Source organism: Scyliorhinus canicula, chromosome 2 (genome assembly GCF_902713615.1).
Source record: "Scyliorhinus canicula chromosome 2, sScyCan1.1, whole genome shotgun sequence".
Lineage (NCBI taxonomy): Eukaryota > Metazoa > Chordata > Chondrichthyes > Carcharhiniformes > Scyliorhinidae > Scyliorhinus > Scyliorhinus canicula.
Window position 1 is genome coordinate 42,737,822 of NC_052147.1, and position 21,594 is coordinate 42,759,415.

Here is a 21,594-nt window from a genome sequence, read left to right on the forward strand (position 1 = left end):
CAGAAAGGCTTTGTGCCTTAACACGTGGAGCCTTCACAATAAAGTGGATGAATTAATGCGCAAATCAATGTAAATAGGTATGATATAGTTGGGATTATGGAGACATCGTTGCAGGGTGACCAGGGATGGGAACTGAACATCCAGGGATATTCAGTATTTAGGAAGGATAGGCAAAAAGGAAAAGGCGGTGATGTTGCAGTGCTGGTTAGAGGAAATTAATGCAATATTGAGAAAGGATATTAGCTCTGACAATGTGGAATCTGTATTGGTAGAGCTGAGAAACATCAAGGAGCAAAAAATGTTGGTTGGAGTTGTATATAGACTATATCATCCCCAAAACTGTAGATCAGGGGTGGGCAAACTACGGCCCGCGGGCCGCATGCGGCCCGCCAAAGGTATTTCTGCGGCCCACCAAGTCATTAAAAAAAAAAAAAAAAAAATTTTTTTTTTTTAAAAAATTTTTTTTTTTTTTTTTTTTAATTTTTTTTTTTAAAAGGTTAATGGGTGGGGGGGCTGTTGGGTTACTTACTGGTATAGGGTGGATACGTTGACTTGAGTAGGGTGATCATTGCTTGGTCCAACATCGAGGGCCGAAGGGCCTGTTCTGTGCTGTACTGTTCTATGTTCTATATGAGGCGCCCAGAATCATAACCGGGTGACGTAATTATTTTACTTAATATACTATGCGGCCCTTTGTGAATTGTGAATTTCTGAATGCGGCCCTTGCACGGAAAAGTTTGCCCACCCCTGCTGTAGATGATGTTGGGAATGGCATTAAACAGGTAATTAGAGCCATAAGCACGAAAGAAACATCTGTAATTATGGGTGATATAATCTGTATATAGATTGAACAAATCAAATTAGTCACAATACCGTAGAGGAGGAATTCCTGGAGTGTATACATGATCGTTTTCTGGACCAAAACATTGAGGAAGGAACTAGAGAAAAGGCCACCCTAGGCTGGGTATTGTAATCAGAAAGGAATTATTGGTAATCTAGTTGTGCTAGATCCCTTGGGGATGAGCCAACGTAACATGATAGAATTTTTCAGCAACCTAGAGAGTGACGTAGTTGATTCTAAGACCAGGGGCGGGATTCTCCCCTACCCGAGGGGAGTCCCGGCGGGATGGAGTGGCGTGAACCACTCCGGCGTCGGGCAGCCCCAAAGGTGCGGAAGTCTCCACACCTTTAGGGGCCAAGCCCTAACCTTTTTTTAAAAAATAATTTTTATTGAAATTTTTACAAAATACAAAATATAAACATCTTAATTCTACTAACAAACAACCGCGGTAACACCCCATGAACAATACCCCCCCAGCTTCAAGAGCAACTTTAAACAAAAGGAAAGAACAAAAACAAAAAACAAAAAAAAACAAAAGAGCACCCAGACAACGAAAGGGAAAGAGATAGCACCCTCCCCAAACCCATGTGCACACCCTCCCGGGTTGCTGCTGCTGTCGGCCTATTTCCCTACCGTTCCGCCAGGAAGTCCAGAAAAGGCTGCCACCGCCTGAAAAACCCTTGTACTGATCCCCTCAGGGCAAATTTCACCCTCTCCAATTTAATGAACCCCGCCATATCAGAGATCCAGGCCTCCACGCTTGGGGGCCTCGCATCCTTCCATTGGAGCAAGATCCTCCGCCGGGCTACTAGGGACGCAAAGGCCAGAACACCGGCCTCTATCGCCTCCTGCACTCCCGGCTCCACTGCAACCCCAAAAATTGCGAGTCCCCAGCCTGGCTCGACCCTGGATCCCACCATCCTCGACACCGTCCTTGCTACCCCCTTCCAAAACTCCCCCAACGCTGGGCACGCCCAAAACATATGGGCGTGGTTCGCTGGGCTCCCCGAGCACCTAGCACACCTGTCCTCTCCCCCGAAAAACCTGCTCATCCTCGACCCAGTCATGTGGGCCCTATGCAGCACCTTGAACTGTATGAGGCTAAGCCTCGCACAGGAAGGGGAGGAATTCACTCTCTCCAGGGCATCCGCCCACGTCCCCTCCTCAATCTCCTCACCCAGCTCCTCTTCCCACTTACCCTTCAGTTCCACCACCGAGGCCTCGTCTACCTCCTGCATTACCCAGTATATGTCCGAAATCCTCCCTCCTCCGACCCACACCCCCGAGAGCACCCTGTCCCGTACCCCACGTGGGGGCAACAAGGGGAACCCCTCCATCTGCCGCCTGGCAAACGCCCTAACCTGCATGTACCGAAACATGTTCCCCGGGGGGAGCCCAAACTTCCCCTCTAACTCCCCCAAACTCGCGAACCTCCCCTCCACAAACAGGTCCCTCAACCTCCTAACCCCTGCCCTGTGCCAGCCCAGAAATCCACCATCAATGCTCCCTGGGACAAACCGATGGTTCCCCCGTATCGGGGCCTCCATCGAGCCCCCCATTTCTCCCCTGTGCCGTCTCCATTGCCCCCAAATTTTGAGGATAGCCGCCACCACCGGGCTCGTGGTATACCTCGTTGGAGGGAGCGGCAACGGCGCCGTTACTAGCGCCACCAAGCTCGTGCCCACACAAGACGCCACCTCCATCCTCTTCCATGCTGCCCCTTCCTCGTCCATTACCCACTTACGCACCATCGCCGCGTTGGCAGCCCAGTAGTACCCACAGAGGTTGGGCAACGCCAGCCCCCCCCCCCCCCCCCCATCCCTGCCTCGTTCCAGGAACACTCTTCTCACCCTTGGAGTCCCATGCGCCCACACAAATCCCGTGATACTCCTGTTGATCCTCCTAAAAAAGGCCTTCGGGATAAGGATGGGGAGGCACTGGAACAGGAACAAAAACCTCGGGAGCACCGTCATCTTAACGGACTGCACCCTCCCCGCCAGTGACAGCGGTAACATATCCCACCTCTTAAACTCCTCCTCCATCTGCTCCACCAACCTTGTGAGGTTGAGCTTGTGCAGGACCCCCCAGCTCCCCGCCACTGGACCTCTAGGTACCTGAAGCTCTTCCCTGCCTGCTTCAATGGGAGCCTACCAATCCCCTCCTCTTGATCCCCCGGATGCACCACAAACACCTCACTCTTGCCCAGGTTCAACTTATACCCCGAGAAACCCCCGAATTCCCTAAGAATCCTCATCACCTCCAGCATCCCCCCCCACCGGGTCTGCCACATACAGCAACAGGTCGTCTGCATACAGCGACACTCGATGCTCCTCTCCACCCCGCACCAGGCTCCTCCAGTTCCCTGACTCCCTCAATGCCATGGCCAGGGGCTCAATCGCCAACGCGAAGAGCAAGGGGGACAGGGGGCACCCCTGTCTCGTCCCCCGGTACAGCCGAAAGTACTCCGACCTCCTCCTATTTGTGGCTACACTCGCTAAACCCCTCCCCAAACCCAAACCTCTCCAACACCTCCCACAAATACTCCCACTCAACCCTATCGAAGGCCTTCTCCACATCTAATGCCACCACTATCTCCGCCTCCCCTTCCACAGCTGGCATCATAATGACGTTGAGGAGCCTTCGTACGTTTGTGTTCAGCTGCCTTCCCTTCACAAACCCTGTCTGGTCCTCATGAATGACCCCAGGCGCACAATCCTCTATTCTAGTGGCCAGGATCTTTGCCAGCAGCTTAGCATTGGCATTCAGCAGCGAAATCGGCCTATATGATCCACACTGCAGAGGGTCCTTGTCCCGCTTCAGGATCAAGGAAATCAGCGCCCGCGACATAGTTGGGGGCAGAGCCCACCTCCCCTCCCTTGCCTCGTTAAAGGTCCGGACCAACAGGGGGCCCAACAGGTCCAAATACTTTTTATAGAATTCCGCCGGAAACCCGTCCGGCCCCGGCGCCTTCCCCGACTGCATGCTCCCTATCCCTTTGACCACCTCCTCCAGCTCGATCGGCGCCCCTAGTCCCTCCACCTGCTCCTCTTCCACCCTCGGGAATCGCAGCTTGTCCAAGAAGCGCCCCATTCCACCCCCCTCAACCGGGGGTTCAGACCGGTACAGTTCCCCATAGAAGTCCCTGAAGACCCCATTGACATCTACCCCCCTCCGCACCACCTTCCCAGCTCTATCCCTCACTCCCCCAATCTCCCTGGCCGCGTCTCACTTCCGGAGCTGGTGCTCCAGCATCCTGCTCCCTTTCTCCCCGTATTCATACACCGCCCCCTGTGCTTTCCTCCACTGAGCTTCCGCCTTTCTGGTCGTCAGTAGGTCAAATCTGCCCTGAAGGCTACGCCTCTCCCCCAGCAATCCCTCCTCTGGGGCCTCCGCATATCTCCTATCCACCTGCACCATCTCCCCTATCAGTCTCTCCCTCTCCCTCTGCTCCCCCCTCTCCCTATGGGTTCGGATGGAGATCAATTCCCCCCTCATCACCGCCGTCAATGCCTCCCAGTCCGTCCCCACTCGAACTTCCCCGTTATCATTGGCCTCGAGGTACCTCTCGATACACCCCCGAACCCTCCCGGCCACCTCCTCATCTGCCAACAGCCCCACCTCCGTGCGCCAGAGCGGACGTTGGTCCCTCTCTTCCTCCAGCCCGAGGTCCATCCAGTGCGGGGCATGATCCGAAATGGCAATGGCGGAGTATTCCACATCCTCCACCCTCGACACCAACCCCCTGCTCAGGACAAAAAAAATCAATCCTCGAGTAGGCCTGATGTACATGGGAGAAAAACGAGTATTCCCTGGCCCTTGGCCTCGCAAACCTCCAGGGGTCCACCCCCCCCCCCCCCCCCCCCATCTGGTCCATGAATCCCCTCAGCACCTTAGCCGCCGCCGACCTCCTACCTGTCCGGGACTTGGATCGATCCAATGGGGGATCCAGTACTGTGTTCAAGTCCCCCCCCCATGATCAGGCCCAACATACGCCGCATAAACCCCGCATCGTCCCAATTTGGGGCATAGACATTCACCAACACCACCCGCTCCCCCTGCAGCTTGCCACTCACCATCACGTACCTCCCGCCACTGTCAGCCACCACCTTCAACGCCTCAAACGACACCTTCTTTCCCACCAGGATCCAAGCCCTAACCTTGAGGTGCTAGGCCCGCGCCGGAGTGGTTGGCGCCCCGCCGGCCGGCCGGAACACCCTTTGGTGCCACGCCAGCCGGGGCCGAAGGGACTTCGCCGGCCAGCGGAAGTCCGCGCAAGCGCCGGAGCATCAGCGGTTGCTGACGTCATCCCCGCGCATGCGCAGGGGAGGGGGTCACTTCCGCCTCCACCATCGTGAAGACTATGGCGAAGGCGGAAGGAAAAGAGTGCCCCCACGGCACAGGACCGCCCACCGATCTGTGGGCCCTGATCGCGGGCCAGGCCACTGTGGGGGCACCCCCCGGGGCCAGATCGGCCCACACCCCCCACAGGACCCCGGAGCCCGCCCGCGTCGCCTGATCCCGCTGGTAAGGTAGGTGGTTTGATTCACGCCGGCGGTACCGGCATGACTGTGGTGGGACTTCGGCCCATCGCGGGCCGCAGAACCGCTGGGGGGGGGGGGGGGGGGGGGGGGGCGCGACATGCGCGGCGCGATTCCTGCCCCCGCCGAATCTCTGGTGCCGGTGACTTCGGGAGACGGCGGGGGCAGGATTCATGCCGGACCCCGGCGATTCTCTGACCCAGCGGGGGGGGGGGGGGGGGGGGGGGGGGGTCGGAGAATCCCGCCCCAGGGCTTTGAATCTTAATAAAGGAAAGTACAATGATATGAGGCGCATGTTGTCTATGATAGATTGTGAAGTGTAACTTAACAGGGTATCGGTGGGCAGGCAATGGCAAACATTCAAGAAGCGCATGGGTGTACTGCAGCAACTGTTTATTCCTGTCTGGCGCAAAAATGGGAAAGGTGGCCAATCCATGGCTTATCAGGGAAATTAGATATAGTATTAGATCCAAGGAAGAAGCACACAAATTATCCAAGAAAAATAACAGCTGAGGATTGGGAGCAGTTTAGAATTCAGCAAGACCAAGGGATTTATTAAGAAGGGAAAAGTAGAATAGAAGAGTAAGCTTACAGGGAACATTAAAACTGACTGTAAAAACTTCTGTGGGTATGTGGTGAAGACATTTGTAGGTACCTTGCAGTCAGGAACAGGGGAATTTATAATGGGGAACAAAGAAATGGCTGACCAACTAAATACATACTTTGGTTCTGTCTTCACAAAGGAGGACACAAATAAGATACCAGAAATGTTGAGGAACACAGGGTTTAGTGAGGGGGGGGGGGGGGGGGGGGGAGAGAATTGAAGGAGATCAGTATTAGTAGAGAAATGTTGTTGGGGAAATTGATGGGATTGAAAATCGATAAATCCCCAGGGCCTGGTAATCTACATCCGAGAGTACTTAAGGAAGTGGCCTGAGAAATAGTGGATGTATTGGTGGTCATCCTCCCACGATTCAATAAACTACTCTGGAACAGTTCCTACAGATCAGAGGGTAGCGAATCTAACTCACTAATTAAAAAGGGAGTTAGAGAAAAAATAGGGAATAATAGACTGACATCAGTGGTGGGGAAAACTGTAGAATCCATTATCAAAGATTTTATAGCAGAGCATTTGGAAACACTGGCAAGATCGGACAGTAAACGGGAATTGATGAAAGGGAAATTATGCTTTACAAATCTAATGGAATTTTTCAAGGATGTAGAGTTGATGGTGGGGGCAGACAGTGGATGTAATTATTTGGAGTTTCAGAAGGATTTCGACAAAGTCCCACATAAGAAATTAGCGTGTAAAATTAAATCGCTTGAGATCAGGAGTAGTGTACTAAGATGGATTGAAAACTGGTTGGCAGACAGGAAACAAGAGTGAGAACAAATGGGTCTTTTTCTAAATGGCAGACAGTGACTAGTGGGGTAACACAGGGATCGATGCTAGGACGCCAGCTATTCACAATATATATTCATGATTTTGATGACAGAACAAGATGCAATATCTCTAAATTTGCAGATGACACAAAGCTGGATGGGAGGGCGAGCTGTGAGGAGGATGAAGAGATACTTCCGCGTGATTTGGACAAGTTGATTAAGTGGGCAAATGCATGGCAGATGCAGTATAATTCAGCTAAAAATGAGGTTATCCACTTTGGCAGTTAAAACAGACGGTAGATTATTATCTGAACGGCTATAAATTGAGAGGGGGGGGGGGGGGATGTGCAACAAGACCCTTGTATCCCCATACACCAGTCACTGAAGGTAAGCTTGCAAGTGCAGCAGGTGGTAAGGAAGGCAAATGGTATGTGCACCTTCATAACGAGAGGATTAGAGTACAGGAGCAGGGATTTCTTGCTTCAATTATACAGGGCCTTGGTGAGGCCACACCTGGAATACTGTGTGCAGTTTTCATCTTCTTACAGAGGAAGGATGTTCTTGGTCTAAAGGGGGTGCAGAGAACACTTAGCAGACTGATTTCTGGGATAGTAGGACTGACGTATAAGGAGAGATTGAGTTAGTTATGATTCTAATTGCTGGAGTTAAGAATGAGGGGGGATCTCATAGAAATCTATAAAATTCTAACAGGACTAGACAAGATAGATACAAGAAGTATGTTGCCCATGTTGGGGGTGTCTACAACCAGGAGTCACAGTTTGAAGTTATGGAGTAGACTGTATAGGACAGAAATGAGGAGAAATTACTTCACCCAGAGTGGTCAGCCTGTGGAATTCGATACCACAGAAAGTAGTTGAGGCCAAAACATTGTCGGCGAGATTCTCCATTTCTGAGACTAAGTGTTGGAGTTTCAGAAGGATTTTGACAAAGTCCCACATAAGAGATTAGCGTGTAAAATGAAATTGCATGCTGGATTCGTCGGCTCCACAATTGACACTCAGGAGGCTGACAAGTTGCAGTCACACATACACACTTCACTCAACACATACACCAACCCAGCCAACAAGATGGCAGCAAGGAGAGTGGCACCCCATTTCACCAACGCCGAGCTGGAGACTCTCCTGGACACAGTGGAGGAGAGGCGCTTGACCCTATACCCGGCCCAGTAAGGAGGCAGCCAGCCGCCTGCTTGTCGTGCCTGTTTGTTGGGCGCAGGTGTCAGAGGCCGCCAGCGACGTGGGCAACATAGTCTGGGCCGGCCAGCAGTGCCGGGCGAAACGTCACAACGTCCTCAGGGCGGCCAGGGTCAGTAGGCAGCACTGTGTCCCGGCACTAACCCCCGTCTCACACACCCATAACCCTAGCCCCTCCCACCCCCCCCAACCAGGAGGCGGCCGAACACCCGCCCTAATAATAATAATAGTCACTTATTGTCACAAGTAGGCTTCAATTAAGTTACTGTGAAAAGCCCCTAGTCGCCACATTCCGGTGCCTGTTCAGGGAGACCGGTACGGGAACCCTGCCCCACATGCTGGCAACTCTACCGGCCGCCATGGCCGGGTGCCCTAGGTGTGTGTGTGTGCGCGTGTGTAACTGCCAGGAGCGGGAGACGACAGGAGGGAGTCCACCAGACCTCCGGCCGCTTACAAATAGCCGAGCAGAGGGCCCTGGTCGGGTCAGCAGCCCGGAGGAAAGGGAGGTCGCCGAGGTGGAGCTCGGCCGCGGAAGTAGACCCCGCTTAGTTGGGGTTCCCCATGACAAGTGAGCTCCACATAGCTGATCTGGTACAGCAGGTGGAGGTAGGGATACCCGAGGGGGCGGACGGTCGGATAGCAGGCCAACCCGAGGAACTAGACCCAGTCACGCCAGAGGATATCTGCCAACAGGGACCCAGGTCGCAGGACAGGAATCACAGGCCACCTCCACTCCTGCTGTACTGTCTGGGGAACCAGCTAGACATATCGTTAGGGCCCACAATGCCAGGAAGTTAGACACTAGTTAAGTTACCATGGGTGCAGGGCACAGTTTATTATAGGGCTAGGGCACAAATCTGTATATATTTGTTCACATTAAACACCTGTTACCTCAATTCTCTGCACGATGGGTGCCTCAGTTCTTTGTACGATGGGTGTGAGGTGTGTGCTGGTCTGGGCTGGCCAGGGAAGGGGAAGGAATGGGCGGACCTTATGGATGGCCTGGTCTCCACATAGACCCCCGCTCCCTAGGGTATTCCTACCTCCACCTGCTGTACCAGATCAGCTGTGTGGAGCACACGTCATGGGGAACTACAACTAAGCAGGGTCTACTTCCGCGGCCGAACTCCACCTCGGCGACCTCCCTTCCCTCCGCGCCACCCCAGGGATTCAATGGGACCGTGTGATGGAATAGCCAGCTCGCATGCAGGGACAACTCAAGTGGACAGTGGATAACCCGTCGCCCAGGAGCCAACCCCCTAGCCAAGGAATTGTCAGGATGAAGGCGTCATACACACTGCTTGGGTATCAGGTGCAGTCATGTATGATGCGTAGCTGATGGTCACATTTCAGCTGCATGTTCATAGAGCAGAACCCCTTTGTGTTTGTGCAGAGCTGCCGGTCAACTGCAGGTGCCTGTAGGGGGACATGCATCCAGTCGATCACCCCCTGAACCTGGGGCATCCCAGCGATGGCGGCGAGCCCCGCTGCCCAGATAGCCTGATGGCTCGGTCCATATTGTAGGGAATGTATTGTGCTGCCTGGGCATATAGAGCCTCCGTAACGATGCAAATGCACCTGTGCACAGAGGTCTATGAGATCCCAGACAGTTCCCCACTCGTCCTGGAAGGATCCCGTGGTGTAATACTTCAGGGAACCGTCATCTTGACGGCCACCAGGAATGGGTGTCCTCCCTTATACCACCACCACGGTGCCAGGTGTGCTATCATCTGGTGGATATGTCGCTCGGTCTCTTTGCTCAGCTGGAGACTTTGACGGCTTGCCCAGTCCGGAAGGTTCTCAAAGGATAGTTGGTGCCGATACACGCAAGGTCTCATGCGGTGTCTCCTTTGCATCTCCTCATCAGCCTGTTGGGCGGTTGGCTCTCCAACCTGTGTGGCTACCACCTGTCCCTCTGCAGCACGCTCCGCTGCTTCTGCCCACTCTGCTGCTGTAGCTTCTTCCTCTTCCTCAAGCAGTGCCCGCTCGTAAAGCCACAGGGCATCTCCAAAGGTAGGGCGACTAGCAGGAAGGTCACCATTGCTGGTTGAATTCATAAAGTTGCTCAAGATCAGTTATCGAATGTAACAAAACGTATCCTTCCTCACAGCTAATCATCAAGCATTTTGATGACTTATGTGGAACCATCCAAACTTGCAAAGACACATGACATTCCACGTAACTTAATAATAATCTTTGTTAGTGTCACAAGTAGGCTTACATTAACACTGCAATGAAGTTACTGTATAAATCCCCTAGTCACCACATTACGGCGCCTGTTCGGCTACACAGGGAGAATTCAGAATGTCCAAATTACCTAACAGCACGTCTTTTAGGGCTTGTAGGAGGAAACTGGAGCATACCGTGGTCTGGAAATTTCAAAATTTAATAGCTTCAACTAAGTCACACTTTTAAGTGGAAATGTGAGTACGAAATTAATTCCGAGAATTTGAAGAATAGACCATCTTAAAATAATAATAAACTAAACTGTCAGAGCGTTTTACTTTTCATAAAAGTTGTTCAAATAGAACTTCAAACCCTAATTAGTTAACAAAATACAACAGAGATAGCAGGACAGAATATGTTGCAGCTGTGTGATACAGCTTTGGATACTGTGATGTATCAAGCAGGGGGAAAGCAACCTGGACAATCAGTCAACTCCTTAGGTTAGGTACTTCAGGTTTGATCTGTGGCCATGAACAAGACGGTGCGACGCACGTATGGAGATCTAGAGGGCAGGAATAAATGACATCAGTCTTCTCAGTATCCAGCTCAAGACTTATGCTCATCCAATATATAAAGTGGAAAAGTAGTGTGACAGAGAGAGTGGGGAGGTCCAGATGGGTGGTAGTGAGTAAAACCGAGTAGCATTGGCATACATGTGGAACTTGTTGTGCCCTTGGATAATATCACTGAGTGGTATATGTAGATGAGAAATATTTCCTTGTGTGGGCTCCAATTGCAACAGTGTGACAGCGGGAGGAGAAGCCATTACAAGGGAGTCTCTAGCAACAATTAGATGGGTAAATTGGAGCCAAGCAAGGACAAGTCCACCCAGCTGAACAAGTGGCATTGGAGGATGGTGTGATCAACTGTGTTGACAGATGCTGTCAAGTCAAGGAGGGATTATTTACCAGTTACATTGTTTGTGGCTTTGATTTTTGTAAATTTTTCCAATTGAGGGGAAATTGAGACTGGTCAATACATCTTCACTGCGCATCTTTGGGTTATGGAGGTGAAAGTGCAAACTCCATACGGACAGTGACCGAGGGCCAGGATAGAACCTGGATCTTCGGCACCATGAGGCAGCAGTGCTAACCAGTGCGTCACCGTGCCGCCATATTTGTGGCTTTGACAAGTACAGTCGCATTCACGTGGCCGATGGTGGAACGTCATGGGAATGACCGTGTAAAGACTGCAGATAGGTGGCAAAGAATGAAGAGGGATTGTTTACCTTTGTCACACTCTAATAAGATAGCATGCAACTTCGGTACTGTGGTGGTGATGGAAATCTGACTGGAGGGATTCAAAAATTGAGTTCTGGGAAAGATAGGCACAGATTTGTGAGGCTGCAACACTGCAAGAACTTTGGGTGCTAACCTGCAAGGACAGGTGCCATGGATTAACTTTTTTGGAAGGGATGGTGACAACAGATTTGATGGAAGGGGTAACTGTACCTGAAGAGAGGGACATGTTAACAATCGCAGCTAACATGGGCTTCAGGAAGGACAACAAAGTGGTTAACAGTTAGGTTGGAATAAGATCAAGATCAATGGAGCTGGAGGTGGGTCTCATGGACAAGGTGAACTCAAGAGACCAAGGTAGGGGATGGGATAAATCTACAGAAAGACGTACGGCGAAGGCTAGAGCAGCAGGAAACATTTAAAGTTTGATCCAGCAGGCTAGGAAAAGGGCAGGAGCAGGACTGATGACGAAAAGAAATCTATGAGGTCCTTAAACTTGTTGGGAGGCAGGGGAGAGAAGTTAAGAAAATAGGTTGTGAAGGAAGGTGGCATCTTTACATTCCTAAATCTTTTTACCAATCAATGGAGAGTAGGACTCAAAATTCTGGCCACAATCTAACTGACTTGCACATTTAGTGGGGTGTTTCCTGGCACCTGCAGCTCTGAAAAACACTCCACTATTCAACGGGACTTTGCAGGTGTTTTCGGCCTCGGTCAACTCGCCAGCAGAAAAGGCTCCTCGTAGATTGGGGTGCCATTTTGACCAGCTGCCCCCATCTTCATTCTACCCCCCACACCCCACCACTTCTCTGGGCCTGACCCCTGGCAGTGCCAACCTGGCACCCAGGCACTACCATTGCGACCAGGAAGTACTACCAGAGAGCCAGGCTGGCAGTGCCAAGGTGCCACCATGCCCCGTCTCCAAGCACAAAATGAAATGAAAATCGTTTATTGTCACAAGTAGGCTTCAAAGAAGTTACTGTGAAAAGCCCCTAGTCGTCACGTTCCGGCGCCTGTTCGGGGAGGCTGTTCTGCGCGTTGTTACACCTAGTCCACTTTTGTGTGGACCAGTACGAAACGGCACCCTGGCGCGGTCTCCCAGCATGCAGCCGGTGAGTCCCGGCGCCAGGTGAATCTGACTTCTGTGTATTTAACTGAGCCAAATGGCTCAATATTCAGATCTGGATCTCTCCCAGCCAGGGCAAGATCCAGGTTGCGCCATATGGAGTAAGTTGGGTGACTCACGATCAGCCCAATTCCAGGTGCAGAGCCCAATTTTAGGCCCACGTGCGATTCGCCAGTTAGGCCCGGATTCATGCTGCGCGCAATATGGCCGCTGAATTGCTCCCGCGATCTTTGGTAGATCAGCCAGCAATGACTGATTAAAACAATTGTCTGCCCAAATTCTTAAATTTAAGACAGTGCCGATGTTTTAAATTTAAGGCAGTGGAAATGAATGGCATGCCATTTAGCGACAAGGGTCAGAGTGTATAATGGTCTTAAATGTAGACAACGGTATCAAACGTGGTGGGATCAAGTACACTAATTGTAATATTGGCTATCCAACTGCCCATTTGCAACAACTTATTTATATTGGACATTTAACATGATAAAACAGCCCAATGTCCTTCACAGAAACAATAGAAAGCAAAATTAGACACCAAGCCACATAAGATGATTAGTGCACAAGGCTAAAAGCTTGGTCCAAGAGATAGGTTTAAAGAAGTATCTTAAAGGAAGAAAGAACGGTAGAAAGATTTTGGGAGTGAATTCCAAAGCTTAGGGCCCAGGCAGCTGAACAAAGCCTCCAATGCGGTGCAATTAAAATTGGGGATGCTCAAGAGGTCAGAATGAGAGGAATACAGGCATCTCAGGGTTGTGGGGATGGAGATGACAAAGATAGAGGAGGGACTTGAAAACTAGAATGAGAATTTTAAAATTGAGGCGTTATTTGCCTGAGACAGAAAGCAGGCCAGCAAGCACAGAGATACAAGAAAGTCTTGATACAAGCAAGGACACAGACAGCAAAGTTTTAATTCATGTTTATGGAGAGTGGAATGTGGGGAACTAGCCATGAGTGCATTGGAATTAACAAGTATAGAAGTAAAGGGGCAGCACTGTGGCCAGTGGTTAGTACTGCTGCTTTCAGCACTGAGGACCCGTGTTCGATCCCAGCCCCGAGTCACTTTCTGTGTGAAGTTTGCACATTCTCCCAGTGTCTGTGTGGGTCTCGACCCCACAACCAAAAGATGTGCAGGCTAGGTGGATTGGAGATGCTAAATTGTCTCTTTATTGGAAAAAACTAATTGGGTACACAAAATTTTTTTTAAAGTCTAAAATGGCACAGTGGTTAGCACTGCTGCCTTACAGCGCTGAGGACCCGGGTTCAATCCCGGTTCCACGTCACTGTCCGTGTGAAGTTTGCACATTCTCCTAGTGTCTGCATGGGTCTCACCCCCACAACCCAAAAAGATGTGCAGGGTAGGTGAATTGGCCCCTTAATTGGAAAATTTGGTACTAAATTTTTTTTAAAAGTCTAGAAGGCATGTAATGAGCATTATTGGCAAAAGATGAGCTAAGGCAGAGACAGTTGGGCAATGTTACTGAGATGAAAATAAGGGTTCTTCATGCGCATGTGTAGTTAAGCTTATCTCGGGTCAAATATGACACCAAGGTTGTGAACAGTCTATTTTAGTTTCAAATGGGTTGCCAGGGAAAAGAATGGAGCCAGTAGGTAGAGAATAGACTTCAAGATGGGGACTAAGAATAATAGCTTCAGTCATCCTAATATTTAATTGGAGAAAATTTCTGCTCATCCAGTACAGGATGTTGGATAAGCAGTTTGATCATTTAGTGACAGTGGAGGAGTAAGAGAGGTTGTAGTGAAGTACAGCTGGGTGTCATTAGCGTACATGTGGAAACTAAGTGTGCTTTCAGATAATGTTGCCAAAGGAAGCATGTAGATATGATATAGAATGAGGCAAGGTTAGATCACTGGGGAATAGCAGAGATCAAAATGTGGGAGAAGGGAGAGAAGCCACTGCAAGTAATAGCCACTCTGGCTATGAATAGATAGATAGGAATGGAACCAGTGAGTGTTGCCCCACCCAGTTGGACAACATTGGAGGGGTATTGGAGGGGAATAGTGCGGTCAACTGTGTCAAAGGTTGAAAAAAAGGCAAAATTGGATATTTCACCTTTGGCACTCCAATACAGGGTGTCATTTGTGACTTTGTCAGAGACAATTTAGTACTGTGCCAAGGGCAAAAACCCAATGGGAGGGATACAAACCTGGAGTTCCAGAAAAGATGGGCGAGAAGTGCACACAGCAAAGTTCCTCAAACAGAAATATGATCAAAACATTTGTTTTAGGCTTTGGCTGAGGGATAAATGTTTTTCAGAAAACCAAGAGATCTCCCCTGCTCCTCTTTGAATAGAGTTATGGAATATTATAAATGTTGCTGTGGGGACTTTCATAGAATTTACAGTGCAGAAGGAGGCCACTCGGCCCATCGAGTCTGCACCGGCTCTTGGAAAGAGCACCCTACCCGAGATCAACACCTCCACCCTATCCCCATAACCCAGTAACCCTACCCAACACTAAGGGCAATTTTGGACACTAAGGGCAATTTATCATGGCCAATCCACCTAACCTGCACATCTTTGGACTGTGGGAGGAAACTGGAGCACCCGGAGGAAACCCACGCACACACGGGGAGGATGTGCAGACTCCACACAGACAGTGACCCAAGCCCGGAATCGAACCTGGGACTCTGGAGCTGTGAAGCAATTGTGCTATCCACAATGCTAGCGTGCTGCCCTTCTCATCTGAAAGTCAGCACATTACACAGTACATCAGTTCCTCAGTATTCACAATTGTGCCAGCCTAGATTATGCCCTCAAGTCCTTGGAGTGGATCTTGAATCCATGACTCAGGTGGAAATTCTACCACTGAGCAGAGGAAGAATAGCGAGGGAAGAAGATACAAAAAAGAAAACAGGAAACATACAGGAAACCAGCAGAGAGACACTCAGCACTATTTATGCTGATGTTCCATGTGCATCACAGGAAATTTAATAGTCTGGAAAAATACCAATGCCTTCAGCGTTAAATTCAAAAGACTCTGAACAGAAATGTTACCTTTCAATGGTGGTAGCTTTTGCAGTTCCCTGTTGTTACTGATATTGAACCTAGAAGAACTGTGACGCTTTTCTTTCTTCACTACTGCTGTAGGTCCAGGAAACTTTATCTTTGTTAACTGCGTAGTTGGAGGGGTACTGTTGTTGGGCCTCTTGTTTGAGATCTGCAAAAAAAAATTGTATTTGTGAATCTTACTGGAAAATTTAGATTGGTGAAAAGCACAATGATTCAACTTCAAATTCTCTAAACACTTTGCATCCCAAATCATTCACACCATTTAAAAAGATTACAATTCAAAATGGTAGCCTAGCTGGTTTCCCAAAAGCTGCGACTTCATAATTTAAAATCAAAACTGTCAAATAATCTTTCAAAAAAGTTTATTAAAGAATATTCATTTATAACAAACAAAATTCACAATAAAATGGAAAAACCGATATTACAAAATGCAGTATTAGAAAAAACAGAACCAAATTTCCCCAACAATGAGAACCAACCGCTCCCTATAGCTGATGGTGAGAAATAAAGTAGGAAATTAATGTCTGCCACTTCAGGTAGAACCCATCGATCGACCCCTTGATGGTGTACTTGAGATCTTCTCCAGATGTAAAAATTCCATAAGGTCACCCAACCAGACCGAGGCACTGGGCGAAGCAGAATACTTCCATCCCAGCAGAACTCACTTCCGGGCTATTAGCGAGGCAAAGGCGAGACCATCCGCCTTCACCCCTGTGTACAAACCCGGCCTGAAAAGGTCCTGAAAATGATGACCAAAGAACAAGGCTCCAGATCAACGTTAAGATTCGCTGACATGGTGCTAAAAAAGGAGATCCAAAAGCTTGCCACCCTGGGACACAACCAAAACATATGGGTGTGGTTAGCAGGACCCAAAGAACACTGCTCACACCTGTCCTCCACTTCAGAAAAGAAACAGCTCATCCTAGCTTTAGTTAGATGAGCCCTATGTACTACCTCGAGTTGCCAAAGCCCTTAGACTAGAGCTCCTACAGGGGCTTGTCTCCATCTGTCCGAAGATGGGCCCGGCTCCCCAAACCATCCCAGCACCTTCTCGATGCTGGCTGCCCAATAACAAACATGCAGACACTGCGACAACGGATGAACGGACGTTGCGCAACAATCGGCAGGCAGGAATATTACGTTCCAGTCGGGGAACACTTCAGCAGTCAAGGGCATTCAGCCTCTGATCTTCAAGTAAGCGCTCTCTAAGACGACTTTCAGGATGCGTGACAACGCAAAATCGCCGAGCAGAAACGTATAGCCAAGTTCCTCACACATGAGTATGGCCTCAACCGGGACCTTGGATTCATGTTGCAATACATGCACCCCCACGCCCCCCTCACCCCTACGAACTGTGCTGGCTTGAGACAATTCACACTTCTTTAACCTGTGATTATCCCTCTCTCCAGTTGCTCCGTCTGGACCTCCAAAGACTTAATTACCTGCAAAGACTCGCATTCAAAGCATCATCTTGAATCTTTGACTTTGTCTATATATGTTTCTGGAACCCACCTCTTCATTCACCTGAGGAAGGAGCAGTGCTCCGAAAGCTAGTGATTCGAAACAAACCTGTTGGACTTTAACCTGGTGTTGTAAAACGTCTTACAGGTAAGTAATGGAAGTCAACATTTTTCTAACGATGTCACATCGTCCCAATTTGGTGCATAGGCCATCACAGATCTTCCACTGGGATCCGCTATGGTCCTAGTGGCCGAAAAATAACCCGTTTATTAACAAGGATCACTGCACTCGGGCCCGTCCATCAAAGCCCAAATGGAACACTTCGCTCGCTCACCCACCCCTTCCGCAGTCGCGTCTGATCCTTTACCTGCAAATGGGTCTCCTGCAATAACACCATATCAACATTAAAAAATTTTTAGGTGAGCAAAAACTCAACTTTTTTCCCAGGCCGCCCAAACCCCTTACATTCCAGGTGGCCAACCGAATTGGGGGCCTCTCACACCCCCCCTCATCCAAGTCAGCCATTTCCACCGCCAAGGGCTGCCAAGCTCCTATAAAAGTAAAACGGGCCCAAGGCCCACCCAAGATTGCCACCAAACCCACCCACAGAAAGAAACAGAGAATCTCGTAATCACCATCAGCCAACTAACCACCACCACCCATCCCCTCGCCTAACTAGCACCCCACGCAAGTATACATACTGACACCCGAAAAATAACCAAATCCCCCTCCCCCCAACCATTCACATATGCTAAACTGGTCAAAACCACCCAAGACTGGTTCGACAGGTGCAGCTACTCCTACCCCCTCCATCTCACTCACGCTACCTAGCTGAATTTGTTAGTGGTTCACTCTTCCCCAGGATCGAGAAGAAAAAACACAACTTCATCCCCGAGGATAGGATACCCCAATATTCTTCCCAACCCACAGTAGTCAAAAACCAAACAAAGCATCAATTGATTTGAACCAAGTTCATGCTCCATAATAAAGGTGTCCGCCTCCTCCGGCGTACCAATGGAAGTCCCTTGAATTGTAAGCGACCCGCAACCCCACTTCCGGTGGCGGCCATGGAGGAGTAGGTCGCACATTTGATAGCTCCCGTCTGTGATGGACTTTTGGACCTTTTTCCCAGTTTTTTCCTGGATTTTATGGGAAAACCGGTGAAGAGTGAGACAGTAAGGAGAAATCCCCCTCCGGTGTATGGAGAATTGGACCAGAAGTGGTCGTGTGAGAAGACAAAGACCTATAAGGAAGAGGCGAGCAGAGCTGGTAACACGGGAAAGCATGGCGGAGAAGCAGGAGGAGATGGCACAGTGGTCGGCGGAGCAGCTGGTGAAGTTTTTCGAAGATTGCTTCGCCAAGCTGAAGAAGGACACGCTGGACCCGATTAAGGCTTCGATTGATCAAGTTGTGCAGAATGAAGAGACCCACGGGAGAGCGATCCAGGGGGTGGAGAAAAAGATATCCGAGCACAAGGAGTACATAACCGTGCTGGAGACCACGGTGGAGATGATGAACGACCGCCAGAAAAGAATGCAAGAGAAACTGGAGGACCTGGAGAACAGGTCCAGGAGGCAGAATCTTAGAATTGTCAGCCTCCCTGAAGGCAGTGAGGGATCGGATGTGAGGACTTATGTGACGGACATGCTGGAGAAGTTGATGGGGCTGAGGTGTTCCCATGGCCCCTGGAAGTGGAGAGAGTGCACAGAGCCCTCGCGAAGAAGCCCCGAGCGAACGAGCCACTGAGGGCAATGGTCGTACGCTTTCACTGTTTCCTGGACAAGGAACACGTTCTGCGGTAGGCCAAGAAGGAATGGAGCAGCAAATGGGAGAACTGTGAGCTGTGCATTTATCAGGACCTGGGCACGGATTTGGCCAAGAGACGAGCTGGGTTTAATGGGGCAAAAATGGGCCTCATTAAGAAGGGGGTGAAGTTTGGGATGCTGTATCCAGCACGTCTGTGTGTCACACGTGAGGAACGGGACTTCTACTTTGAGACACCAGATGAAGTATGGACTTTTGTTAAAGAAAAGAGGCTGGAGGTGAATTAAAAGACACTGAAGCCTTGGAGAAGTACTGTGGCAGCAATTAGTTGTGCTGGGTTGTATAAATATAAGTAGTGCTATGTGTAATAAGAGGCTGTTTGGATGGTGAAAGGTAACTTTGTCTTGCAGGGAGCTGGTTAGAGGGGGGATGGTGTTTGGGGCTGGTTCTGTTTTTTGGGTGATTATTTTTCCAAAGTGGCTGTTTCTTCACTGTTTTTTCTAATGTTTATTTACTGGGGAATGTGATGCTTTTAAATGTTTGTCCATGTGGGGGGAGAGGGTAGAGAACAATGGGGAGACAGACTGCTTGGTGGGGGGGCGGGCGCTATCAAGTCAGCATGGATCAGCTGATTCTTGGAAGCACAGTGGGGGGTGAGCAGGTGTTACGCTGGAGCTTGACGTGGGGGGTTGGGTTTCTAGCGTTGTTGCTTGGGGGGGGGGGGGGGGGGAAGCTGCTTGGCTGACAGGGGAGGAATTGTTACTTGGGGACAAATGGGAGGTCGGGAACGGTGACTGCCCGAGGGAGGGCTCGAGGAGGCAGTGGGCGCGAGCTAGAGGCTGGCCTAAAAAGGGTGATGACTAGTCGGCAGGGGAGGGGGGCTGGAAGCCCCCCGACCCAGGCTGATTACATGGAACGTTAGAGGGCTGAATGGGCCGGTCAAGAGGACTCGCGTGTTTGTGCATTTGAGGGGGCTGAAGGCGGACGTGGCAATGCAATAAGAGACACACCTAAAGGTTACAGACCAGACGAGATTGAGAAAGGGGTGGGTCAGCCAAGTATTCCACTCAGGGCTGGATTCAAAGACCAGGAGGATAGCGAACTTGATCAACAAACAGGTGGCATTCGAGGCAAGGAGAATTATGTCAGACAAGGGGGGTAGGTACATAATGGTGAGTGGGAAGCTGGAGGAGGTGCGGCTGATACTCGTGAACATATATGCTCCGAATTGGGACGATGTGGAATTTATGAGGCGAGTTTTAGGTAAGGTCGCAGACTTAAAGAGTCACATAACCTTATCATGGGAGGAGACTTTAACACATTCATTGATCCGGAATTGGACCGGTCAAAATCCAGGACAGGGAGGAGGCCGGCTGCGGCAAAGGAATTGAAGAGGTTTATGGAACAGATGGGGGGAGTAGAGCCATGGAGGTTTGCACGGCCAAGGGCGAAGGAGTTTTCCTTTTTCTCACATGTCCACAAGGTATACTCTCGCATCGACTTTTTTGTTCAGAGCAGGGCGCTAATGCCGGAGGTGGTGGATACTGAGTACTCGGCAATTGCGGTGTCAGATCATGCCCCGCATTGGGTGGATCTACGGGTTCGTGTGGAGAGAGGGCAACGCCCGCTGTGGAGACTGGATGTGGGGTTGCTAGAGGACAAAGGGATCGCTGGGGCGGGTTAACAAGTCCATCCAGAACTACCTGGAAACCAATGATACGGGGGAGGTCTCCGCAGCGAGGGTTTGGGAAGCTCTGAAAGCAATGGTGAGAGGGGAATTAACATCGATACGGGCCCACAGAGAAAAGGCGAACGGGCTGAGAGGGATAGATTAGTGGAGGAGATACTCCAGGCGGACAGGAGATACTCGGAGGCCCCGGACACAGGGCTACTGAGGGAGACGTGGAGGTTACAGGCGGAGTTTTGGCTGTTGACCACAGGGAAAGCGGTGGAACAGTTGAGGAAGGCAAGGGGGGCGATTTATGAGTACGGGGAAAAGGCAAGCAGAATGTTGACGCACCAGCTCAGGAAAAGAGTTGACACACCAGCTCAGGACCCAGCGGGGGTGAACAAGGTGTTTAAGGACTTCTATAGTAAATTATATGAGTCGGAACCCCCGGCTGGGGTGGAGGGGATGAGGCACAGTTGAGGTTCCCGAGGGTAGATGAGGATCTGGTGGAAGGGCTGGGAGCCCCAATTGAGATTGAGGAAATAATCAAGGGGCTGGAGGGCATGCAGTCAGGCAAGGCCCCGGGCCTGGCGGCTACCCGAAGGAATTCTATAAGACGTTTTCAGAGATATTGAGCCCAGTGCTGGCGAGGACATTTAATGAAGCAAGAGAGAAGGGAGTCCTCCCCCTGCTCCCCCAACAATATCGCAGGCCTCGATTTAATTGATCCTGAAACGGGAGACGAATCTGGAGCAATGCGGGTCATACAGGCCAATTTCTCTACTGAATGTGGATGCCAAACTGCTGGCTAAGATACTGGCCACAAGGATAGAGGACTGTGTCCCGGGGGTGATAGGGGAAGACCAGACGGGGGGCGAAATTCTCCACGGACTGACGTGACGCCCATTTCCGGCGGGAAAAAGCGGTGTGCATGACTCCGGCGTCCGGGCCTTCTTTTAAGCTGGCAATCTCCGTTCCCGGAAGGGCCAGCAGCGGACTGACGCGATAGGCGTCAGTTTCACCAGCTGCGGAAGTGGCGAGTCCCGGCGTTTGTGTGGTGGGGAGAGAGAGAGACCCAGTGGGGTGTGGGGGGTGGGAAGGGCAG

The 21,594-nt window shown here is 50.4% G+C and overlaps 1 protein-coding gene across 2 annotated transcripts in view; it reads right to left on the minus strand.

The window, feature by feature from the left end:
• ppp2r5ca (protein phosphatase 2, regulatory subunit B', gamma a) overlaps window positions 1-21,594 on the minus strand; it is a 263,516-nt gene that overhangs the window by 162,712 nt on the left and 79,210 nt on the right. For both annotated transcript variants that reach the window (XM_038776761.1, XM_038776753.1), the window contains exon 3: window positions 15,581-15,743. In XM_038776761.1, the coding sequence (XP_038632689.1) occupies window positions 15,581-15,743 (163 nt within the window). The remainder of the gene's footprint in view (window positions 1-15,580; window positions 15,744-21,594) is intronic.